We start from the raw sequence: 23,274 nt of genomic DNA on the forward strand, positions 1-23,274 counted from the left end.
ACCATGTCCCTGGCACTTCTATCAGAAGGGGCACCAAAGTTCGGCTCCACGTGCAGGTGTCAATACCTTGTTGCATTTGCAGCTTCATCATATTCACTTGGTACTATCGCAATTACCAGCATCTTGTATTTTCCCACTTTCTTCAACCCATTTCATATTAGCATTGTTTGGTCATTGGTGGACGTGAGATGTGCTGAGATGCCAATGCCATCAAGAGATCTGTGTTCCTGGAATTCTACAAAATGAGCATGTTGCATCTCCTCAACATCCATAGTCTCCAATATGAAGAATGTGGGTTATATTTGCTTATTTCTTTTATTGGGCGGATTGAAAATGGACGGAGCCGTCATTGCTCATCCAGCTAAATCTGATAACTTTAGGATTGAGTAACAGTGTAATATGAACATATTTTATTGTACTTATACTGCTTTCTAAAATATGAAAAATTGAGCACAAAACTCAAACTCTTGCTCCCTGACTATACATTTGTGATCAAAACATCACAAACTCCTGTACAGGATGCAAGATTTTCTATACCCTGAAAACCTGATTCTGGCTCATACCAAAACCTAAAACAACTAATTTTAACATATACATTACTTTCTCAGCGTGATGACATATTGTTGCTACTTATACACATTACAATAGCAAAATTTAACCAAGTCTTATCTTTTTAGCATAGCAAAAACATATGACAATTACAAAAAATTTAAACTACTTCATGACTCTAGAAACGGTTATCAGGAGATGGAATCCAAAACAAAAGAGACAGTACCAACATATTAGGTATCATAATAGGAATCAAAGGATTAATAGTATTCCCCAGCCTTCTCTTCCTCATTCTCTTGATCACATACTCTTTTTTTCCTTCATCATCATCCCACTTAGCTTCTTCAACGCCCTTTGCAAGTATCAAAGGCGGTGGGATTTGGTAAGGGCATTTTGATCTCCAAGAAGTCTGAGGGACTCCAAATCTCAAAAGCTTGTGGAGGAAAAGAGAGAAAGCCCATTTGAGTTGAGTGGATTTAGAGGCCAAGATTGGTGGGTAGTAGTCTAAGTTGTAGTTGGAGGGGAGCTGAGTGTAGATGAAGAACTGGGAGTGGAGTGATGGGGTTGTGGTGGGGTGGGTTAGTATGTGTGTTAGAGCTTGGAGTCTTTCTTCCCACTTTGTGTTGTTCATGAGTACTTGAGTTTCAGTTTGGTTGGTTGTCAATTGTCATGTTGTCTCGAGGAGATGTGATGAAGACTAAAGAGATGAAAAGTCAAATTACTACAGAGGGCATGCTTATGATAATGAGATCGAAACACTGAGTTTATCACCGGTGACTTATGTGATAAATTGAAAATTTAAAATTTTTATTCGGATAATTTTGATTTATTAATAATTTATAAGTTATTAAAAATATAAAAATAAAATTGATTTATGGATAACTTATGACTTGAGAGTAATTTTTATTAAAAAAACCAAATTCTAAAAAATTAAGTCAAGTTAGTGAAAAAAGTACTTCAAAGTAACTTCTCAAAGTAACTTCTGATTTTAAATCAACTTCGGGCTGACTTCAAACCGACTTCTAACTTATTGCACAGATGTCTTCTATTTTAAAGTTGGATGCAGTTTAAGTGCCGGCTTAAAGCTGGGACAAAGAGACTCTAACATTTGATAAAAATTTTGTATATTTATTTTAATAAAGTATATTATGGATACCCAAAAATTTCGATTTTTGAGAGAAACTATTAGTTCAATCATGTAATTCAAAGCAAGACTATTTGTGTTAAAAATTAAAACAACTATAAAAAAATTAGTTAAAGTCACATAAAAAAAAGTTAGCTTTTACTTTTACATTGTAAATAAATACTTTTCTTATTTGATGACACAATATTAACTTAATTTAAAGAGATGGTGTGATTGTTATAAATTTTTAATAATAAATTACAAAATTAAGTGACTCAAAGCTTTTACCAAATTTGAGATTCACTGTTAGCATACAATTTGTTCTTAAATGTCTTAAATATTCTTTCTTTTGATATACATTTCTTCAAAAAAAAAAATTCTGGTCTCGTGCAATACTTTTACATAATTAGTATACGATTGTGCTTATTTGTCAAGATCAGCTCCACGAAATCGAAGCATAGCCTGTATTTTAAGAAAACATTTCAACATTATAAAATCTAGTCAAATTCATAAGTTTAACTTTTATATTATTATTAACAAATTAAGGACTTCTAATATTATATTTATTGTTATATTATGTTTTATTTTCAACACACGAAGTTTATTCAACACAATATAATTATTGTATTATATAAATTTACAAAAACCAATGTTCAATATGAATATATGAGAAAATGATAAACAAAAAATAATAATCTAATATTTATTCAAGAAAAGTCTCGAAAGTTCCCGAAAATCCTTTGTCCCGATCTACTCACCAACCTCGTTCCTATATAATAGCAAAACTAGGAACACAAGAGTGTGCCTTATTACAAAATATTAAAATTAGATAACCAAAAAAATGGCAGCTGTAATCGAAAAACACGAAAACCTAGCAAAGAAATAGCAGGCAGACAAACCAAAAAAAATTCTGAAACAATATTAAGATCTCCGAGGTTTACAAGGTATCAAACATCATCTTTATCTGTTCTTTTATGCCAATTAAATACATTTTTTATATTTATGATATATAACTTTGTGATTTTGTGAATAATTTTGATTATTGTCAATTTCATCTATGTTATTACTTTCAACCATTACTTGAGTTTTGTGGTCATGTTTGGTGTTTATAGATATCCATTTTGATTATACATCTGTAGAATTTTGAACGAACTAAACATCTTTTTCAATTGTTTGTTTTAAAATTGTTTCAATTTTGGAATATACAGAGTTTGGTACTCCTAAGACCTTTGCTAAATTCATATCTATTGTGGACTCTTTGATTTTGTCTTTTTCGAAATACATGGATGGAGTAATAGGATATTACTTATATTTGATTAGATTAGATATTTTTGGGTAAATTGTTAAAATTATTCGTGCAATAATTGATAAAACAAAACATCGAGGGTGTGTGGTGCAATGAGCTAATATTTTGTCGCACAAAATCATTTTGGTCAAACACAAGCGTTTCGAAATAGTAATTTATTTTGATTTTTTTCCAGGGAAAGTGATCATGACCGAAATTCATATACTATATGACTGAAAACTATGACAAAAAAATTATATCAATAGAAGTTGTCTAATTTTCTTTAAAATATATAATTTGAAAATTATAAGAGAACAATTTTTAGTAGAATTATAACCCATGTTGATTTGGTATTGTTATCGTAGGTACTAAGCTTTTGGCTAAAAATCTAGGTGGCTTACCAAATTAAAGAATTATAGTCAATATTCACAAAAAACACCACTACAACAATAAAAAGCCCTTATCTATAATTATAGTCATCCCTTATGGATCCCTTATGGATGACTATATTTGTCGAAGCATTATAGATCTGCAGAGAATTCCACGTCATCTCCTGCAATTTATTTTCCTTCATCCCGTTGATTACATATCATTTATTACCATATTAAATTAATATATTCTATATATAACAATCTAAATATTAATAACATACTATTTTTAAATTATAGCCAACCAATATAGCCAATACCATTGAAGCACAATATCTTACAGGTTCAGCAAATTTTACATAATGTCTTACAGGTCCAATTTAATCAACGATTATAGCCAACGCCATTGGAGATACTCTAATACTAGTCCTAAAACATATCATAACTAATTGTTTGATAATTCTAAAAATATCTTTTCTGAAAATTTGTTTGACTTGACTCAGGTGCTTAGATCAGTATATTCGGAGAAAACTAAATTGATTATCAACTTTCGCGAGAAGTTGTTACATACGAAACTATCAAATCTCATAAAAATCATTATCTTTTTTTTTGAAGAAACATCATTAGAGCATCTCCAACGGTGTTGGCTATATTCGTTGGTTAAATTGGACCTGTAAGACATTATGTAAAATTTGCTGAACCTGTAAGACATTTTGCTTCAATGGTATTGGCTATACTGGTTGGTATATAATTTAAAAATAGTATGTTATTAATATTTTAAATTGTTAAAATAGAATATATCAGTTTAATATGGTAATAAATGATGTGTAATCTTCCTACAGATTTCTTACAGACCTGTAGAGGTTCGACAAATATAGTCATCCATAGGAGGTTGGCTAAAATTATAGACAACAGATTAGTGTGGTTGAAGTGCTATTTTTTCAGGACGTTGGCTATATTTTTTAATTTTGGAATACCAACTCATTTTTTAGCCAAGAGCTTTGTATGGTTGGAGATGCTCTTATCTTTTTATATTATATCTTAAAAACATGAAATATTTAAAATATATTACCAAACAATTATCCGATCTATGTAAATGTTTTTATACCTCTACTTTTTCTAACATTAAAAAAAATCTTGTATTGTTCAAAACTGTTCTGCTTTTAAAAACATTTTCTTAAAAAAATACTCCTGCAAATATTAAATAATTGTTTGATAATAATTTTAATATTTACATCATTTGGATATAATATAAAAAAATTGTTGAGATTTCTTGATAATTAAGTGTAAAACTAAAAAACATCTTTGAGCACAATACGATTGGATAGTCCAAATTATTGGTTTATCTTCTTTTTCGAGAAGTATTAGAACAAATACTCATTTGGTAGACTCTAAGCATAAGTTGTCAAGATTTACTTTCTCCAAAACTGTTGTTGAAAAACTAATTTAGAGTTATCAAAAAAGTTTTTACCTGTTTCTCAAAAGAGAGCTGATGTTGCTAGTTGCTCCAACATTAATGACAAACAGGACCCTTGGAAGTTGGATCACTCAGATTTGAATTGCACTCCATCCTAAATTCCTTGAACAACAGCTTTGATGCAAAACAAGAAACTAAATCTTTTCACCTCTAGTGCAAACCGTGAGGCAGTGAATAGCATTTTCATGCACATGAGTAGCTTAGCCATTTCCCAGAAAACACAACATAGAGCTTTTTATATATTTACCTCAGATATGCGTTGAAAGGGCATAATGCACCTTCATAATTCAGAGACGACTAATTTAATTTTCTTTGGACGAGTTAAAAAGTACTCAAAATCCCAGATAGAAAGGTAGATAAACTGGTACACAAAAATATACATTGTAATACACTACTGTAATTATATTCTCACTTTCTGTAATTGTACTATTTCCGATGTATGCTGATCCTCTCTAAAAGAAGACACCAAATTATAATTAACTTGTGACTAAACAAGATCAACCATCAAGGGGCTGAACGAATAGGAAGCTGACTAAACAATACCAACCATTTAAGGGGCTGAACAAATAGTAAGTTGGCAAAAAAGTACATGGCCAACTCTGTGCCGGAGGAGGAGCAATGGACTCCAACTTGAGTCACTGTACTCAGTCCATTCCACTTGAGTCACTGTAATCACCTGAAGTTTCCAAGCTTTCAACGTTGTTACCATGAGGGCCATCATTCATAATTACATCATCAATATTGTTATCATCCTCATAGTCATGAACGTCATCAATCTCTGCATCATCATCGCTAGTTTCAACCATGTCCCTGGCACTTCTATCAGAAGGGGCACCAAAACTCGGCTCCACGTGCAGGTGTCTATACCTTGTTGCATCGGCACCTTCATCAGATTCACTTGCTTCCGTACTGTCACAGTTACCAGTACCAGCATCTTGTAATTTCCCACTTTCTTCAACCCATTTCATATTAGCATTGTTTGGTGAATGTGAGATGCCGATGCCATCAAGAGATCTGTGTTCCTGGAGTTCTACAAAGTGACCCAGTTGCATCTCCTCAACATCCATAGTCTCTCTTCTCTTTCTTACAGTTCTGGGTCCATGATTATATCCATGGCCCTGCTTCTGATAGTACGCTTTCTTCTCCTGCTGCATGAATCCCGGTGCCATTGTCTTTTTGACTTTATTACTACGCCTGACAGGTTTAGATCTAGACTTGTGAATTTTTTTCTGCACTCTACCGCGAGGCTGAGCACCACCACGACTGGAAATTGCTTGCCTGCAAGCAGAAATACCACGCATTGCACCTGAGCTAGCCTTGTTTTCCCTTTGGTGTACACCCGTCAGTTCGACATGCTGGACATCCTTCATATTGGCAAATTTGGTCGGAAGCTTCAGTGTCAAAAATAACCAAGTTAGCATATCCCTTCCAAGGTCAAAAAACCAATATCGAACACAATGAGCGAAGATGAAACAAGATAAAATTAGCAGATGTCAAAGTATAATCAAGTAAATATCTGTATTGCTACATCTACTGCACTCTTAAGTAAAAACTCCATTTACCAACGTTGAATAATAAAAGGGGTATTCCTGGTTCAACAATTTCCATTTCCTTTCCTGCCTATCTCATGTGACCAGAAAGAATTTAAATTTATAATTGTCTCTCTCTCTCTATATTTATATATTTGTCACTTTACTTGATGGAAAAGATATAAAGAGCTCAACCTCAAACTTTGCAATTTCTGTCATACTATAAGCCTCGGCTTTCTGATGTTCACTGTAGAAAATGGAGGAGTCGAGCTCAAAAAGACGCAGAGCAACAGCTGCAGAGGTTCTAGGTAGCCAGGGAAGCTGAGCAACTGATTTATCAGATTGTGTCACAATCTTTCCCGGAAAAGCACAAGAATTCAATTCTGTAGTCGTCTCAAAGTCAGATGCTAACCAATCTCGCTTTATACCACCCTCAAATTGTATCAGGATCTGGAAAAGAATTCAATTATTGTTAACAATATTATACCATTACCAACAGTTTACATCTGATATGTATGCATGTATTTAAATTTCTTTACTTAACCACAACCTAAAAAACCGGAAAAGATTAAATAACTTAATAAGAAGCCCTTGTATAAACATGCCTGTATTTTACAGCAGTCAAATTCTACTTGCTCCTAATACCTATTCTGCCAACATTTCTTTTCTTTGAAGTCTTAGTTTCGGCCAAATTACTAAATCAATATATGTGATTAATGGAACAATGAAACAAATTATGTAGATTGTTAATTTGAAAGATGATATTAACTTTTATCATACAAAATCACAAAATATATATAGTTGTTCAAACAAATACCTCCTGCCAGCTTTCGGCTTTAAGCTATTTTCATGGCAATAAGTCAGACTAATTACACAAACAGATATTTTTTAACTTGATGACTTTAAGCACTAGGCTTAAAAACCCATCCAAACATACTCTAATGCAACTAAACCAGAAGCCATGCAACACAATTAACCGTATATCTAATAATTAAATTTGGTATTTTTCTTACTTGATGTCTTTGCATATAACTAAACAGGACTTGTAGGAAAGATTGAATCTATAAGCATTCAAACTTGTATCGGATAGGCAGAATATGCAAACTCTCACGAACTCTAGATACAAGAGTTAGCTACAACTAAAGAAGTAAAATGAAGTACAAAAATCCAAAAATCAAGCCTTCTATTTCCCAATTATATTGCATAAGTTAACCTGAAGAATATCTTCGACAGAAGATGCATTCTGCAAGTTCAAGCCCCAGTTCCTCCTGCCTCTCGACCAAAAAGATTGAAAAGCCTCAGATGAAACAGACACCTGTTACTTGAAATGTTATGAACCAGCCACGCATGATGAAATTAACAAACAACAGATTCCAAGTAAACAGCCAATTTAAAAGATAATATGCAAGTATATAGTTCGTTCAGATAAAAAAAGCAATCCACGCAAATCCTCAACTCCTCACCTCAACAAAAGCCAACAGGGACTTCATCATTCTGATTTTGAAGGTGAAAAACGGATCTGAAACCACTGGATTCCTGAAGTTGATTTCCTTCTGGTCTTCAGATTGGATAGCCGGTTCCAGATATGTAAACCTGTTACCAAATGTACTAATTTCCCTTTGGCAAGAAGGACAATTGTGCTCTTTAAGTATAAAGGTGTTGAGACAAAAATCACAAATCCATAACACGGGTGTGATGGCTTTTTGCCCATTTCTCATGGCACATAGGTTCGATGAATTGAAGCACTCCTTCCACATCCATGACTCCAAATCTTGATACCTTCTAAAAGCATTGATTTTCTCAGTTTCATTAATCCCAAGCTCAACTCTAAGAGATGATGACTCCATGTCTGAATTTGAATCCCTTTTGCCGCTATATATGCAAAGTGCATTAGAACTCAATTCAGTGGGTTCAACTTTAGGAACAGTACCAGTTTCATCACAAGAAGACTGCAAATTCTTTCGTAGATTATCCTTGAATGAAGTCTCAGAGTGTCGCAGCATTATGTGCAAGTGAGACTCCCTAAGTCCGCGAGTATCCAAGGACATCAAAAGAGCATCAAATGCCTACAAGTTCATGACAATAGATGAGTATAGGTAGCTTATGGTTGCAAGTGAAATAGATAAACGATGCATGTAATTTGATACATGGTTAATTGACATGTCTGGAATGAATAGAGTACAATTATAATTAATCATGGTAACATTTTTAAAACATTGCATTTATCACTATCAATGGAATATTCAACAAGTTAATTGCTTCCTGCTCTTGAATGTTTAATGGCTGTGTGGTCCTCTAAAGTATTAGAAACCAAGGCCAATTCACATAATGAGATATGTTCTGAAGTAGGACTTAAAGTATAAATTAAACTTCAAGTATAATAACCAGTAACCACAAGGCTTATACAGTGTAAAAGATGCTCTAACACAGGAAGTCCTTTAGTTGGAAAGACCAAAGAGACATGCACACACAGTCAAACTGTCAAATATTACCAGTCCATAGCTCATGAAAGATGTAAACCTGTAAATAGCTTGCTGCAGAGGGAGACGTGGACAATCCAGATTTGGAGGACAAAATGGAAATTATGGTTTGTGATTTATGTAAAATATCTAGGGGCTGACGAGCTTAGTTAATTTGTGCATGCAAGAATGGTAAAGTCAAAGCTAACTCTCGAGACAGGGAAACAGTAAACATATAAAGGTATAGAAAGTTTCCCAACGCTAGTTCACATTTCACACAAAGCAATATATTATAAGATTTCCCCAGTTGTATTCAAATTCTGAACATGCAAAATATTAACTTCTATCCGCAAGTCACTATGAGTGATAGTTGTAAACTGAAATAAATCCATTAACGAGTTCAAGGAGCCATGAGGCACAAGGAGAGAGTAGTTACTATAGCAGTACCTCTTCAGAATCAATAAGCCTCCAGTAGCCTTCACATAATTCAACAAATATCCTACCAGAACCAGGATCATGTCTAGAACCAGATGCAACAAATTTCCAGTAACGATTATGTCTACGATCCTGGCCCAGAGGCAGGGATCTGTACACGTGCATTTCTTCTGCTCTGTGACCAATATAGGATTTCAGCTGCATCCTTGACCTTTCTGATTTTAATGCATCATGCTGAATTGAAGGAATAATCTGACTAATACAGCTATCATGTACAATCAATGATCTTTCATTAACAACCCCATTAGGATAATTATCATCCTTGTGGACATTTTCTAGGTCAACAGGATGCGCCTCACTAACCACAAGAGCCAACTCATCAACTCTGTTTTGGACAACTCTTAACTGGCTCTGGCTGCTGTCCGCTGCAGCAGTTACAGAAAAATCATTGAATTTAGCTAAATTGTCTTCTTTCATGCGCCTTTTGCCTAATTGTGTTTCTGACCACATTTGCTTTTTTAGAGCATTTGCAGCATCTAGTCGATCCTGCAATTTTCTAAAATTAGACAAATAGCACGAACATATTTTCAATTTCACTGTTCTGTAACTGTTCTACTCAAAAACTATGCATTTATTAAATTTTAATAAACCAAAATTTCACCTCAAGAACTGCACGAACAATGTTTCCTTCATTCACCACAGAAATCAAGACAACAAGGGCACAAAGACGCTCCTCAACACAGAGATCGCAATATTCTCCTTCAGTAAGTCCCTGAACCCATGGCTCCCCAGAGTTGCTTTCATCAACCCCCATTAATCCTTGAAAATGATCGCTTTCAGCATCATCTTTTCCAGTGACATAACACTGATTAATGTGATGACCTACAACTAAACATCTTAAATAACACAGAATGGATGAACACACACACACACACACACAGTATTTGTTACACCTCCAAGGGAGAAATGAAATCTTACCAGCGGTATCAGGATTGCTTTTAAGGGTTGATTGCATATCATGGTGAGAACTATTGTTTGAAGTTGCCAACAAAGTTCCAGATTCTTTAAAATCATCACTAATCTTGTTCACACCGACTGGAGTAGCTATCTCATCACCTTCTAGGCCATCAGCAATATCAGAGTCAGAGTCATCATCCTTTTCAGCATCGCCATTAGTTTCCTCTGTCAAAGAGCCATTCAAAAATTTCTGTATTTCATCCCTGGCAGCTGCAATTACTGCTTCACCATCTGCCGGATCCTTTCTAAAAGCAGGCCTCACACAGTAGGTTAACGGAGCTATTCTTACAAAAAGAGTCGGATCTCTAGATAACGCAACAGATACAGTGGCATCTGGTGTCTTGCTGGTTGATAAGTCACGGAGTCCTGATTTCTGAATCTTGTCTGCCAGTTCTATAAGTGTTAGACCCTTGCTACCTTCAAGGCAAAGGATATGATACGCAGCAAATTTGATTGTGCCAGGAGTTAACCGATTTCTACTTTTACGCTGCTGGGGTAATCCTTTTTCTTTCATCACATTCACTGCATTTTCTACTGCAGAACCATCACGGAGCATGGAAACCACATCTTCACAACCTTTAGCCTGCAAAAAACAAAATGAAAAATGGGAAATCTTAAATCGCCAATCTAATGGTTACATTTTTATGGACTCTTGAAGCAATACTCTAGCGAGAAGTATAGCGGATGCATTCACTCAAAAGATAGCAGATAGCAAATTTATCGTGTCATTAGAGAGCATGTAAGCTTTCTCCTGCTACAAAAAATATTAGTGTACTGTACGAATAAAGGCATATTTTTACTCTTCTAACAAAATATTGTTTCAGTGCATCCTGTGATGCACTTAAAGATACTTCTGTACACAATAAAATTCTATACTCGGCAGATTGCCCTTTCAATGTATCTGACTATCTAATACAATATTTTTCTGACGAGATGATTTGATCATGAAATACCTGTTCAGAATTTAGCACAAAAGAAAGAACAAAGAAAGAAATACAGATTAACAAGCCAAATCATATATAGTTACTTACTCACAAGCTGACATTAACTGGGAGTAATAAATATTATAAAGCTAAAAAAAGTACCTCATCTTTATCATGCAAATTTGCATTTTCTTCAGACCCTTTAGTCAACTGTGGCCCACATCCTGCCGATAGTCCAAACTGTCGCAAGATTTCAGGCCATGTTAGTGGGTTCAAGTGCTTCTTCCAGTAGCGGATATCAAAACCCCATTTAAAAGCCTGAAACAGAAATGAACTTTAGGCTGCTGTAGAGAAAAAAATAATAAGCATCATGATGCTTATTACAACCATGGGAGAAAATGTTCAAAAAATGAGTAACAATGACCCTACCCCCTCCACAATCTGAGGATGTCCACCTTCAGGATTAGCAGCAGTATATTGATTTGTCCCTGTCCCGCCGCATTGCGTTCTTGCTCCCTCTTCAATATCTCTTACTACTAATTTAAGGAGAGCAATGTGGATCTCAGCCAACAGCCTTGAATCCTAATGGAGGGAAGAAAATATTAAAGACCAGCGTAAACAGGATCAGGAAAAGCATCAAACCAGATACAGAACATTACAAGCAGTCGTTTGGTTAATACTTAATAGGAAAGTACGGTAAACAAGGAGTCTGATTAGTTTGGTTTTAAATGTTGGAACTAAATTCCCGGTGTCATGTGTTTGGTTCAGTACTTGAATGAATATGTATTACTTATTATTTGATTAAGAATATTATAAAATAATCCCACTAAATTATTAGTTCAAATTTATTTTCAAAAAAAAAAACATGCATGTTTCTGTTATCAATAATGTTACAAAATTATATGGGTATATATAATATAACCCATTTCGAAAAAAACATTGTATAATATACAATCTGTATGAAAATTAACAAATAAAATATAAATATTGATGAGAAACAATATATGTATAATATTAAAGGTAAGCAGCAAAAAGGAAATGACAAAATGCAACTTAGGTTCATTCCTGATGCCCATCAGTCATAACTCATACCTATGATATATGTTTGGTTCAGTTCTGGAATAGATATATATATATATTCTCTTAAAATTTGATTAAAGATAATTTCAAATAATTATTTAAATCAGTTGATCAAAATTTTTAAACAAACTTTATGTATTGTAGTATGTTTAATATTTGAACTATAAATAATGTTTAGAGAAAAGTGTATTTTGTGTACCTACATTTTGGGGTTTATTGCATTTGAAAAACTGAATTTCAAGAACCTACATTTACAATACTGGTCTTCAAGATTTCACTCAGTTTGTAAACTTACTGTTGCTAACGGCATTGAGTTAAATGTAAATAGACGATATCAGTATTGAAATTATAGTATTTCTAGTGTTGTAAAGTCCAAAGTGCAGATAGACAAAATGCAATTTAAACTCTCTCTCTAATTGTATTTTAACCCAAGTAAACAACACTTGATGGAAGTACACAAACTAAGAAAAATCTTGAAGAGCAATATTGCTAGTGTAACTTTCTGAAGCACAGTATTACAATGTTGCAAAGACCTAAATACAGATACACAAAGTGCACTTTTCTCTAATGTTTATAGCTTTTTGAATAAATAAATACAACTCATTTGAAATAAAGCTACACCATGGTAAAGTATGTGTATAATAAAATAAAAAAATAAAGTATATTTATTGATCAGATTGAATTTCCATAAAAGTTTATTAGTACAAAATAATATGTGGGTTTGAATTATGGGTTTAAGAACAAGTACAGCTCCAACCAAACATCAGGCAGGTATATGTTACCTGATATCAAATGTGACCAAACCAGAAGACCCTCAAATAGTTCCTCAGAAGAACAGAAATTAACTATCCCCATATATTTTTCAAGATAATAGAAATTCAAAACCTGATAGATGACTTACATATTCATGCAAAGCTTGAATAAACTCATCCAGCGTGAATGGCCAAAGCCCAAGAACATCTAAGAAGGTATTACAAAATCTCCATACCTAAAACAGTTGTATTCTTTATTAGAGCAGAATGTATGTGTTACTCATCCAAGTGATAATAATTAGCACCAAATAATATGCAACTCAGATTACAAAAAAATTGTGAAGCCAATGATTAAGAGAAGATTGACAAGTAAAAAAGATAAAAAAATTACAGACAAGCACACAAAAAGAGCTATTGCAGTAACCTCTTACCAATATATACATGAGCAGATAAAATTTGATACAACTACTTGATTTTCTTAATTTCACCCAAGGATAATAATAGATTTGATATATGTACAACATAACTAGCATTATCAACTTTGAAAAGTTGACACTGACTTTTGGATATATGCTATGTTTTATCACCAGCCTTTGAAGAACCCCAGGAATTATCAGAGCAAGAAGTTGTAGCAGTTTCAACAAGGATGTGTATGCCAAAGTACCAGACACAAAAGTAAAACAGGCCAGCCAGCAAAGTTACTACTATAAGGTAGACCCAATTTAATTCTACAGACCACTTAACAGCATGCGACAACAAGCAGAATAGTGAACACAACTATAACGGAAAAACAAAAAAGTTGTTGACAAAATGACAACTTATTTCTACTCAAGTACTCATTATAAAGAAACATCACAATTGCCTATATGATGACGAGTTGTTTCTGCTCATTGTGAGGAACAATAAAACATTACAACTGCAAACAGGGAACATCATTAATATACCATTTTACGATATTTATATAAATTTTGTTAATGTTCACACATACAGTCTAAAATGTTGTGAATATCTATAAAGAATAACGACAATGATCATGCGCACGTACCATGAAAAGGTTCCCAATGTTGTCCTCTGAATCATTCCAAGGTTTAATCGAGAAGGGTTTTTTCAGATGCACAGACTTTGGAGGAAATGTGCATAATTGATCTGCATCACGAAAGATTTGCTCAAATATTATAAAAGCTACAAAATACAAGCATGACATGCAAATAATTTGACGTGATATGATATAATCCGGAGTGATAGAGCAGCAACTTGACAGGAGTGAGTCAAAGTTTAATCAGACACTTTATTCAACGAGACTCTGTAAAGAAAGTCTACATTTAACATCTTTTGTATGATTAAAGCTGACAAAAAGAAGATAAAAAGATACTTTTGACGTACATTTTAGTAATTCGGTGCTTCTACATCTCATTGACATAAAATTAGCACATTCAGTATCCAATCCAAATGATATTTTAGCACATACAGACGATGTTTTGATATCACAAAATTAACAAGAGATTCTCACAGCACCACAAACATGGAGGAACACAACAGTAGCAGACACTCTAGCATTGCATCATAACAAGTTCAAATTGATGGTTCAATTGCATCATAACAAGTTCGATCAAGATTTAATAAATAGCTCTTAAAGAGTGATCCAGTCAACTTTTGATTATTATAGATTGTATTTATGGCTCTCCATCTGAAAAGCCAATCAAGAGATATATACTACTTATTTAAGTATACATGCGAAAAAAAATTATATAGGGAATTTGGATTTTAAAAATAATACAGGTGATTAGAGTTGAGGGTATCAACTGCTTACAAAGGTAGGGCGATAAAGGAAGAATCCATTCAATATTCAAGCTGACACACTGAACAGTGAATCCCCGAGTTGGATACCAGAAAGTAATATATAATATACTCCCTCCGTCCCCTCCAATTTTTATCATTTAGAATGGAGTGTCCAGCACGTATTTTAGGGCTCATACAAAGTTTAGTTCCATAACTTATTTTTAAAATTTTCTTTTTCTGAATAAAAATCTAATGTTTATATTTTTATTCAGAAAAAAAGATTTATAAAAATAAGTGATAGAACTATATTTTATATGAGCCTTAAAATGCGTGCCGAGCACTCCATTCCAAACGATAAGTATTGGAGGGGACGGAGGGAGTATAATTCAATTAAGCTCTCCTAAAACCTTGAATTTTTGGCAGAGCTGATCGGTCTAATATTCTCAATCATTTAATATGGGCACTATGGCAAATAAATGCCCATAGATGGGCTCCTAGTGATCTACTCTGCAAGCAATAATGGCATTTCACGTGAGGGTGAGTGTTAAGATAATATATGATCCAATTAAGCCCTCGTTCTAATACCCCAAGGTTTTTGGTGAGTTGTTCCCTTAATAGATACATGAAGAAGAGAGCAAAAGTTTCATAAGAGCTGATTACTTGACAGATACATAAAGATTAAAGAGAACTGGTGATATTTCATAGTTGTGTTTAAAAAAAGAATTGAAATTCAAAAAAAAAAGGTGCTTTCAAATTATGTTTACTTAATAGACTTGTTTAGTATTTTAGAATCCATATTCATATTTGTGAACTTAACAAGGAGTTGTATGACTAACAAAAATGCTTCACACCAGGATCATTGTGCAATTTGGGCAAAAGAGAAGGGGCTGTCTTAACAACGGTCAAGAACAAGGCTAAAATAAAAGAATAGAGATCTTACTGCCTACTGGTAACCACTGTTTGCAAAACAGACACGTGAATACCTAAAGGTTTGTTTAATTGAGAACCGATAGCCAAACATGTTTCATAGTTTGATGAGTAAAAGCAATAATTTTCCTTATTATCATGCCAGGAATATCTTGATTAATTAAAATAATGTTATCGAGAGAGAAATGAATACAACTGTCAGCAAACCGAGTGGCTGGCTCCAATTGAAGCAGTTAGTAAAGTAGCATAAGAAATGACAAACTACATAGTCCTACAAGTATTTCAAGCAAGACCAACCTCTAAATGACTCAAGATTCTGCAAAGTTTCATAGTCAAGGGCAACAATTGAAGGCAACCCTCTGCTTGAGGCAGCCAATTCCATTAACTCAAGGCGTTCGTCCTCGATCAGCTCCAGAGATTCCTTGGCAATTCTGCGTAGTGCAGCCCTCTCCATTGTAATTTTCTGTTTAGCTGCCTCCCTTTCTCTACGAACTTCTTCCATTTGTTTCTTTCTTTCAACCTTGACAAGAAACAGAAAAAGGCAACTAAGAATAAAATGGAGGGAGGTTAAAATGATGGTATACATCGCAGTTTATACTGTATAGGTACACAATTGAGTAGGAAAAATTATTAGGGTATTAACCAACTTTCAAAAGCTCCTTCTGCAGAAATCTCTCCCTCCGTTCATGCTCACGTCTTTCCTCCCGCTGATATTTTTCCTCCCTCCGCTGCTTTTCTCGAAGCAATCTCTCTTCCTCCTTTCTCCTTTCACGGTCTTGCTTTTCCATTTCCTTCTTCATCTGCTCGTCTCTCTAAATAAAATGATGTGTGATGTACGATTTATTATGACACAATTTCCCTGTTAAATGACTCAATTGTAGAAACTACAAACATGACACAAGTAGAAACTACAAACCCACACCTTTCTTCTTAGAAGATCTTCTTTCTCAAGATCTCTGCGAGACTTTTTTTCATGGGAAACTTCCATATCTATTCTATCTTCATTCTGCAACAGAACAAAACCATGAAAACCAAATATTCGTAGGTAAAATCCTTAAACATATTACTCAAATAAAAATTTAAATACCTTCCGTTTCTTCCCCAATGGCAAGGGTTCTTCAGCATTTTGAAAATAATCATTACCCACAGAAGATGACAAAAACTGTGCCTGCTTCCCTTCTTGAGAAAACTGGCCAACACCCGATACCTGCACTTGAGCAACATATTGCCTAGACCATTGTTTGTTTCCTTGCATGAATGATCTTTTTGAACTGGGGTTATCCGGAGATAAATCATAAAAGTTAGATGGACTTCTTCTATATCCATCAGCTTTGTTATTAAGTTCAGCAGGTTCACAAACACCGCCCAATGCAGCCTGAAAAAAGAAGAAGTAAACCGTTTCATCTTCAAGCTTTTACCACATGTATTACATCAAACACGGATATGAATATATAATTGTAAATTAGATTATAAGTTTCAAATATCAGGTAAGAGAATGCGAGAGAGATGAAGAAGAAAAGGACTGAAGAACAATGACTACTTTTTCTGATCATTGTTATATAAATTCGATGAAATATAATTTTTGGGGAAAAAATCAAGGTTTAAATAATAAAGTTAGAGATAAAGAAAAGTCATTGTAATTGTAGCCTTGTCCATGGGATGCAAGGAAGGTTTATACAAGAACAGAGGAATGACATGCAATGTTTGATTGAAAAAGCTTGCACACATTATCTTAGTGTAATTGCACATGTTTTTTTAACCATATAATACTTTTAAGTGTGCAACCAAGGGTAATTATAGGCACATTGTGCTATCGCCAGAAGTACTTTTCAGGCATAATATTATCAGGAAAAAGAAATAAACCAACTTTGCTTTTACTGGGTTTAGCTCTCTCATATAACTGGCCATCATGAGAGTTTTTGGATCTTTCCCGATGCTCCATCCTCCCTGCTCCAAAAGCAAATACAAATAATGTTGGGAAAAAATATGTGCAAGACATAATATTTATGCAACAGAATAAACTTGACAAATAAAAATTGATGAAACGCAACTGCAAAAGAAATAAAGCATGCCCGAGTAAAAAGTGACAACGATATTATTTCCAATAATGTCACATGCCCCTTCATATTATCTTTCTATACCAAATTTTGGTTGTCCAGATAAGCAGCGACACTCAAAGAAAGGCATATGTGCAGTCTAACACAACCCAAGTCCAAATCATAGATCCACACAACCAATGGCATTAAAAATAGCATTGAAAGTTGATGTCACATATAATGGAAGCATATTACTCTTGTTTTAGCATATCTAAAGATGTTCTAAAAAATCAATTATCAATTACTACTTTGCTATCATTTATGCCCACCTTTCACAGATAAAATTCTTCAGTCTGCAAATAAACTGGCACTGTAAGGGTCACCATTGAATAATATACATTTGAAGTGATAGACAGGAGTGAGCATCTCCATTCATTACAAAAAATCAAGCTTAGTTATGAGTTCTAATTATTTTTATTTATTTGCAATGATAGTTTCTTATTAATCTACAAAGTGTTATCTTATAATTTAACTTAATATGTAATTTTTGTATAATTTTTGGCACTGATAATGGTAATCCATGTCAACTGGGTGTGCAAAGGAACTTATACTCGTCAAGCCTTAAGCTGGTACTATCCTGATATTAAAAAGGAAATGGTGATTAGTATAGTAGGACCACCTGACAATGTGTGGTGTTAGTAAATCGGTACATTACCAGTATTTGTCATTATGTTTCGAAATTCTTGTTAGTACTTTGCTGGAAGAGGAGATGAGAAAAGGCACAACACGAAGAATGTAGGAGGCTATGATTGAAGCTTAAATCTCAGGGAGGACATGACCTCAATTAGGATTTTGTCGCATTGTCAGATTATTTGGGAGGGGGGCACTAAAGTTTTAGAGGGTTTGGGGTGTAACATGCCCTGGACATTATTTACTTGCCTGATTTTATGTTATTGGTAAGCCTCTATTTTTTTAATATTTAATTTTATGCCATGATTTTGTGGGATGGATATTCATTGTGTAGCCATTGCTATATAATGCTCTTTGTATGCCTCTTATCTCTTCATCCTTTTTATATTGCGCTTATAGGTGTTTACTGCTTCAACTCTTTTGTTTTATTCTAGCTAGAGGTCTCTACGGGAACAGCATTTTTACTCCATGTACTGTATTTTTTTACTCTTATGTAATCTTTTAGGATAAAGATAAGGCTGCTTCAACCATTTTGTTTCTTCCAGCTGAAGGTCCCTAAGAAAGCAGTTAATTACCTTATGAACTCTTCTTATACTCAACGTGCTCTTTAAAGTAAGTAGCGTAAATCTTACACTACCATTTTTATGAGCGGGAGCTGGGTGTGTTTGGTTATTATGTTTGCAATCATTTTGGGCATAATTTTTGTAAGCTATTATGTGGCATGATACAATTTGAGCAGTGTTATCAGAGGCAGGGCCTAGGTGTGAAGCAAGGCACAACAATCAAAAACTAATTTCTCCGAATTATTCTTCCCTCCTTAAAATAACCAACCTCAAGTTTTGAAGTGAGGAATATTCTAAAAGGCTCGAACACGAGTCAATACAAAAAGATATAAGAAGACACGTATGAAAGCTCAATCTCTAAACATTGATGAATTCAGCCATTCATATATTTACCTATATTGATGTCTAGAATAACAAAAAAGATAATGTGGACCTCCAGAGAAGCCCTTTAAAATCTTTAAGAAAAGACTTTAAAATCATTTATATCTTGTACAATCTCCACGTTATCACCTTGTACCATGTCACGTACTAATGAATCCCGTACATCAACTTAAGCAGAAACAATCTCTTTGTCATTAAATTGTACATCTGAATTCTTATTTTGATGATACTGTCTTAATTTTATTTCTGACTGCAACATATGGCTTCATAAGAAATACAAGTTCTGCTAATTTGGAGTGAAAATTGTTGAAAAAACTGCACTTAATGCATCTTGCCCTATTCATAATTGTCATATAGCTGTCACTCGTATAATTGTTCAAGTTTTTTCTCCAATTCCTTCTTGCCAAAGGATATCACACCAAGTTATCTGTCAAGTTACAAAATTTTAATCGAGTAATGCAAGATCTATATATCTTGCTATTTGCTTTTCCTAGGAGCGGACACAAAATCAAATCAAGAAAGCAAGGTATAGGACTGATCACATGAAACAGATACTTTCAGGCTTCAGCGGTTTCAAGGGGTTGGTGCGAATTTCTCATTTTCAACGAGATGTCTTTTCAATTTCAGCAGGGGCGGCTAATATACAATTTCTTTAAACTTTTGTGTGGTTAATAAGAAACTAATCATAACATGAATCAATATTCCTAACAGATATACATTACCGGTATTGCTATGCTTCTATATTTTTAAATTCTAGAGTAGTCCTAGTAGATGATCCAGATACTTGGATTAAAGATACACTTAAGTCTCAAAATTAATACAAAAAATACTGCTGCATCAAGCTAGTAACTTAATCATGCTTGTAGATTCTTTTTTCCTATTTGTACCCTGGTGGAGTACAGGAATTGAACCCAGAGGAGGCACACAAGCACATTGGGAAAATTTTACATTTAAACAAAAAATAGTAAATCATAATTACATAGCATAGAACAAATATGCAAGTGTGGATGTAGTTCATTTCATAATTCTTTTTCTCCCTTCTTTTCATTATATTGCTTTTATAAGGTCAGGAACACATAACAATATTTTATCTACTTTAAAAAAAAATTAGTGTATATAGTCGTATATTCATAACAGTCCCCCTATTAAAGTCTATGTTCAATTTATATCCAAATGATCATAGATACTTAACAGGGATATTGTTGAATTTGAGCATAAATTGAAGTATATAAGCATGAGAAAAACTAATATTCTGAAACAACATTGATTCTTCAAAAAAGCCACTACAATGAAACAGAGGAATTACTCTTAATAGAAAAATGATGAGTAGGAAAAAAATGTCACAAGAATAAAACAGGTCTTTGGTACTTTGTTACAATTTTAGGTCTAGAAAGAATGCTTTCTGGAGTACAAATTCAAGTCTAAGAGGATAAAGTAATGATAAGTCTAGGAGAATAGAGAAAATTATGCTGGTGCAAGGAACCAGCGACCAGCTTGAATATTTTAAACAATCATTAAGGGGTGTAATAGTATTTAATACATAGTTGGTGACTTGTTTCTGAATATATAATTAAAGTCAAAGGATTAAGTGATGACAATATTAGGTCTAGGAGAACACAGAAAGTTATGCTGGTAAGAGGATACAAATACATGACCTTTAGAACAAGATTTACACCACTGACTGGCTACTAAAAACATTCTTTAATGGGGAATAATATCATCGAATACATATTTGATATCCTGGTTCTGATGTGGCTTACACTGCATGTATCATCAGATTACTTAGAAGGTTAAAAGGACTAATAGCTGCACAAGTAATGGAATCCTAAGCTGAAGGGTCAAAGCTGACCAGATGGTAAAGTTGCCCGTGTTATAACATATATAAAGACATCAAATATTAAAAGTTGAGTAAATTATGAACAGTGAACGCCCCAAACAAGCATATGAAGATGCAACATTAACAAAAAAGAAATATATATCTTACCTATAGATGTTCTATCTGCACCTGGAGGAATCTCATCAAAGTCTACTCCAATTATCGGTCCATCTTCCCTCAGCGGGCCTCCCAACTGTGCCTCAATGCAACTTATCACCCTCTGCACCTTAGCAGACTGTGGTGACAACTCATATTGCCACCTCAATGGCATATCTTCAGGATCACTGAACTGACTGGAATCCGAACCTGAACCTGACCTCGACCGTGACCCTGAACCATTATCCCTACCCAGCTCAACGACCTTTAATTCATCTGTATGAGAATCAAAAGAACCCTTCCTTGCCACAGGAGTTGCTAGCTGATTCTTAGCAGCCCCTTCCTTCTTATCTTTCAGCCTTCGGTGACAAAACCACATCTGCAGTTGCCGGTCTGTTAACCCTAATAGCACTGAAAGATCTGCTCTTGTAGCCTCTGAAGGGTATGTCTCAGCTGTCCAGTCCAATTCACAAAATGCCAAAGCCCATTAATTACAGCTCACATTTACACTCGCACCCATACTAGTCAAACCTCCCATTTACACGAACACACAAGTCAAAATCACATTACACACATCTTACCTTACACATACAAATTAACCAAACATCACACAAACACAAACAACCAAATCTCTAACCCCCATGCTTTTTCTCTTCAGATACATAAACTCATCTGTTAAACCTCACATTCATGCATGTCTTTTAGTTTCATAATTACACACAAAAAATAATACATATATACATATATTGAACTTCAGTAATACACACCTACATCAACCAAACCTCACACACACTAATTAAACCACACACATTACCAAAGCTCATAATGAGACGCACACACACAGGAAAAAAAAAATCTGACAATTACACACACATTAATCGAACTTCACACTTTTAAGCACTAGACACACACATGCACACACAGAAACACGCACTAATTAAACCTCTAATCCACACACATTATCAAGGCTCACAATCAGACCCACAACAAACACACATAATCAAAGTTCGCCAATTACACACACACACACACAACTAATCAAGCCTCAAATACACACACATTACCAAACCACACAACCCCATCAATCCAACCTCACTTCCACACACAAAACACACCAACCCATCAAAAACTCCACAAGAATCAACAACCCCAAATCACTAAAACACACAAAAACACACTAAAAATCCAAAAAAATTGACAAACCCAAGTTGAAGAACAACCTGCATAAGTCCTCTCCAGAGCCTCCAATTGGAAGGGTGTTTTCATCTGTCTCTTAGGCTTCACTGACCCATCACCCGTACGATCCCCTTCAGAACCACCAGCCTCCATCAATTCACCAAACCCTAGAGATCCTAATTTGGGGAAAAGGGCTTCTCATAAACACGAAAAAGATGCAAACTTTATATCACATATGCGTATATATAATATAACCAACACGTTTAAATGAATAAGAGACACGAAATATGATCAAATTAAGATAATGGGTCGGAATAAAAACAAGAAAAATAAATTAAAGTTGAAGAGATTGAGATTGAGATTGTTGAAAGTAAACAACTAGCACTAGTTGTTGTGCTAGTAAAATTATAACAACAATTTTTTACCCTCACTATAATTTCTTCTTTCATTGCGTTTTTTAATTTCAACAAGTATTTTTAATGTTCTTTGATTTTCGAAGTTGTATATTCACTATGAAATCGGAGACGGGGATTCATTCGAGATGGAATAAATCAACCATGCGTGTGCGTGTGAAAGAACATAATCCTACTGCAAAAGGTATTATTATGTCACCCTTCAGTTTTTGCCGTGAATTTACCCCAAAATATTCCAAATCTCGCAACAACAAAAAAGGTGTGGTTCGTAATTTCTTTTGGGATTGTGAGTTATGTATCTCGTTAATGAATAGGTTTTTTATTTCTTTTAATATAATTT

General features: G+C 34.2%; 2 protein-coding genes across 3 annotated transcripts; both read right to left on the bottom strand.

Annotated features, from left to right (window-relative positions):
- Window positions 1-395: 395 nt before the first annotated feature.
- Window positions 396-1,266, bottom strand: LOC108198683 (uncharacterized). The gene has a single exon (XM_017366460.2). It carries the CDS (start codon window positions 1,178-1,180, stop codon window positions 728-730), a length of 453 nt encoding a protein of 150 aa, XP_017221949.1. The 5' UTR covers window positions 1,181-1,266; the 3' UTR covers window positions 396-727.
- Window positions 1,267-5,143: 3,877 nt separating this feature from the next.
- Window positions 5,144-22,877, bottom strand: LOC108199309 (homeobox-DDT domain protein RLT1). Of its 2 annotated transcripts, none has more exons than XM_017367076.2 (18): window positions 22,566-22,877; window positions 21,358-21,798; window positions 17,571-17,650; window positions 16,791-17,078; window positions 16,626-16,709; window positions 16,351-16,515; window positions 16,001-16,223; window positions 14,043-14,143; window positions 13,147-13,233; window positions 11,595-11,747; window positions 11,328-11,483; window positions 10,204-10,825; window positions 9,887-10,107; window positions 9,238-9,771; window positions 7,795-8,397; window positions 7,545-7,646; window positions 6,527-6,781; window positions 5,144-6,193 (listed from the first exon to the last, which is right to left on the bottom strand). In XM_017367076.2, exons 1-18 carry the CDS (start codon window positions 22,672-22,674, stop codon window positions 5,447-5,449), a joined length of 4,971 nt encoding a protein of 1,656 aa, XP_017222565.1. In that variant the 5' UTR covers window positions 22,675-22,877; the 3' UTR covers window positions 5,144-5,446. The 2 variants fall into 2 exon arrangements, with proteins under 2 accessions (XP_017222565.1, XP_017222566.1); XM_017367077.2 differs by having other exon boundaries at window positions 9,887-10,071; window positions 22,566-22,816.
- Between the last annotated feature and the right edge of the window lie 397 nt (window positions 22,878-23,274).

This window comes from Daucus carota, chromosome 8 (genome assembly GCF_001625215.2).
Source record: "Daucus carota subsp. sativus chromosome 8, DH1 v3.0, whole genome shotgun sequence".
Taxonomy (NCBI): Eukaryota; Viridiplantae; Streptophyta; class Magnoliopsida; order Apiales; family Apiaceae; genus Daucus; species Daucus carota.

Excerpts from the sequence above, each read along its gene's own strand:
- LOC108198683 (XM_017366460.2), bottom strand. The coding sequence starts at position 1,180 with ATGAACAACACAAAGTGGGAAGAAAGACTCCAAGCTCTAACACACATA.
- LOC108199309 (XM_017367076.2), bottom strand. The coding sequence starts at position 22,674 with ATGGAGGCTGGTGGTTCTGAAGGGGATCGTACGGGTGATGGGTCAGTG. Across the intron at positions 11,748-13,146 it reads TTCAAGCTTTGCATGAATAT|GATTCAAGGCTGTTGGCTGA; the intron begins GTAAGTCATCTA and ends TCCCTCCATTAG. Across the intron at positions 10,826-11,327 it reads ATTTGCATGATAAAGATGAG|GCTAAAGGTTGTGAAGATGT; the intron begins GTACTTTTTTTA and ends TGTTTTTTGCAG.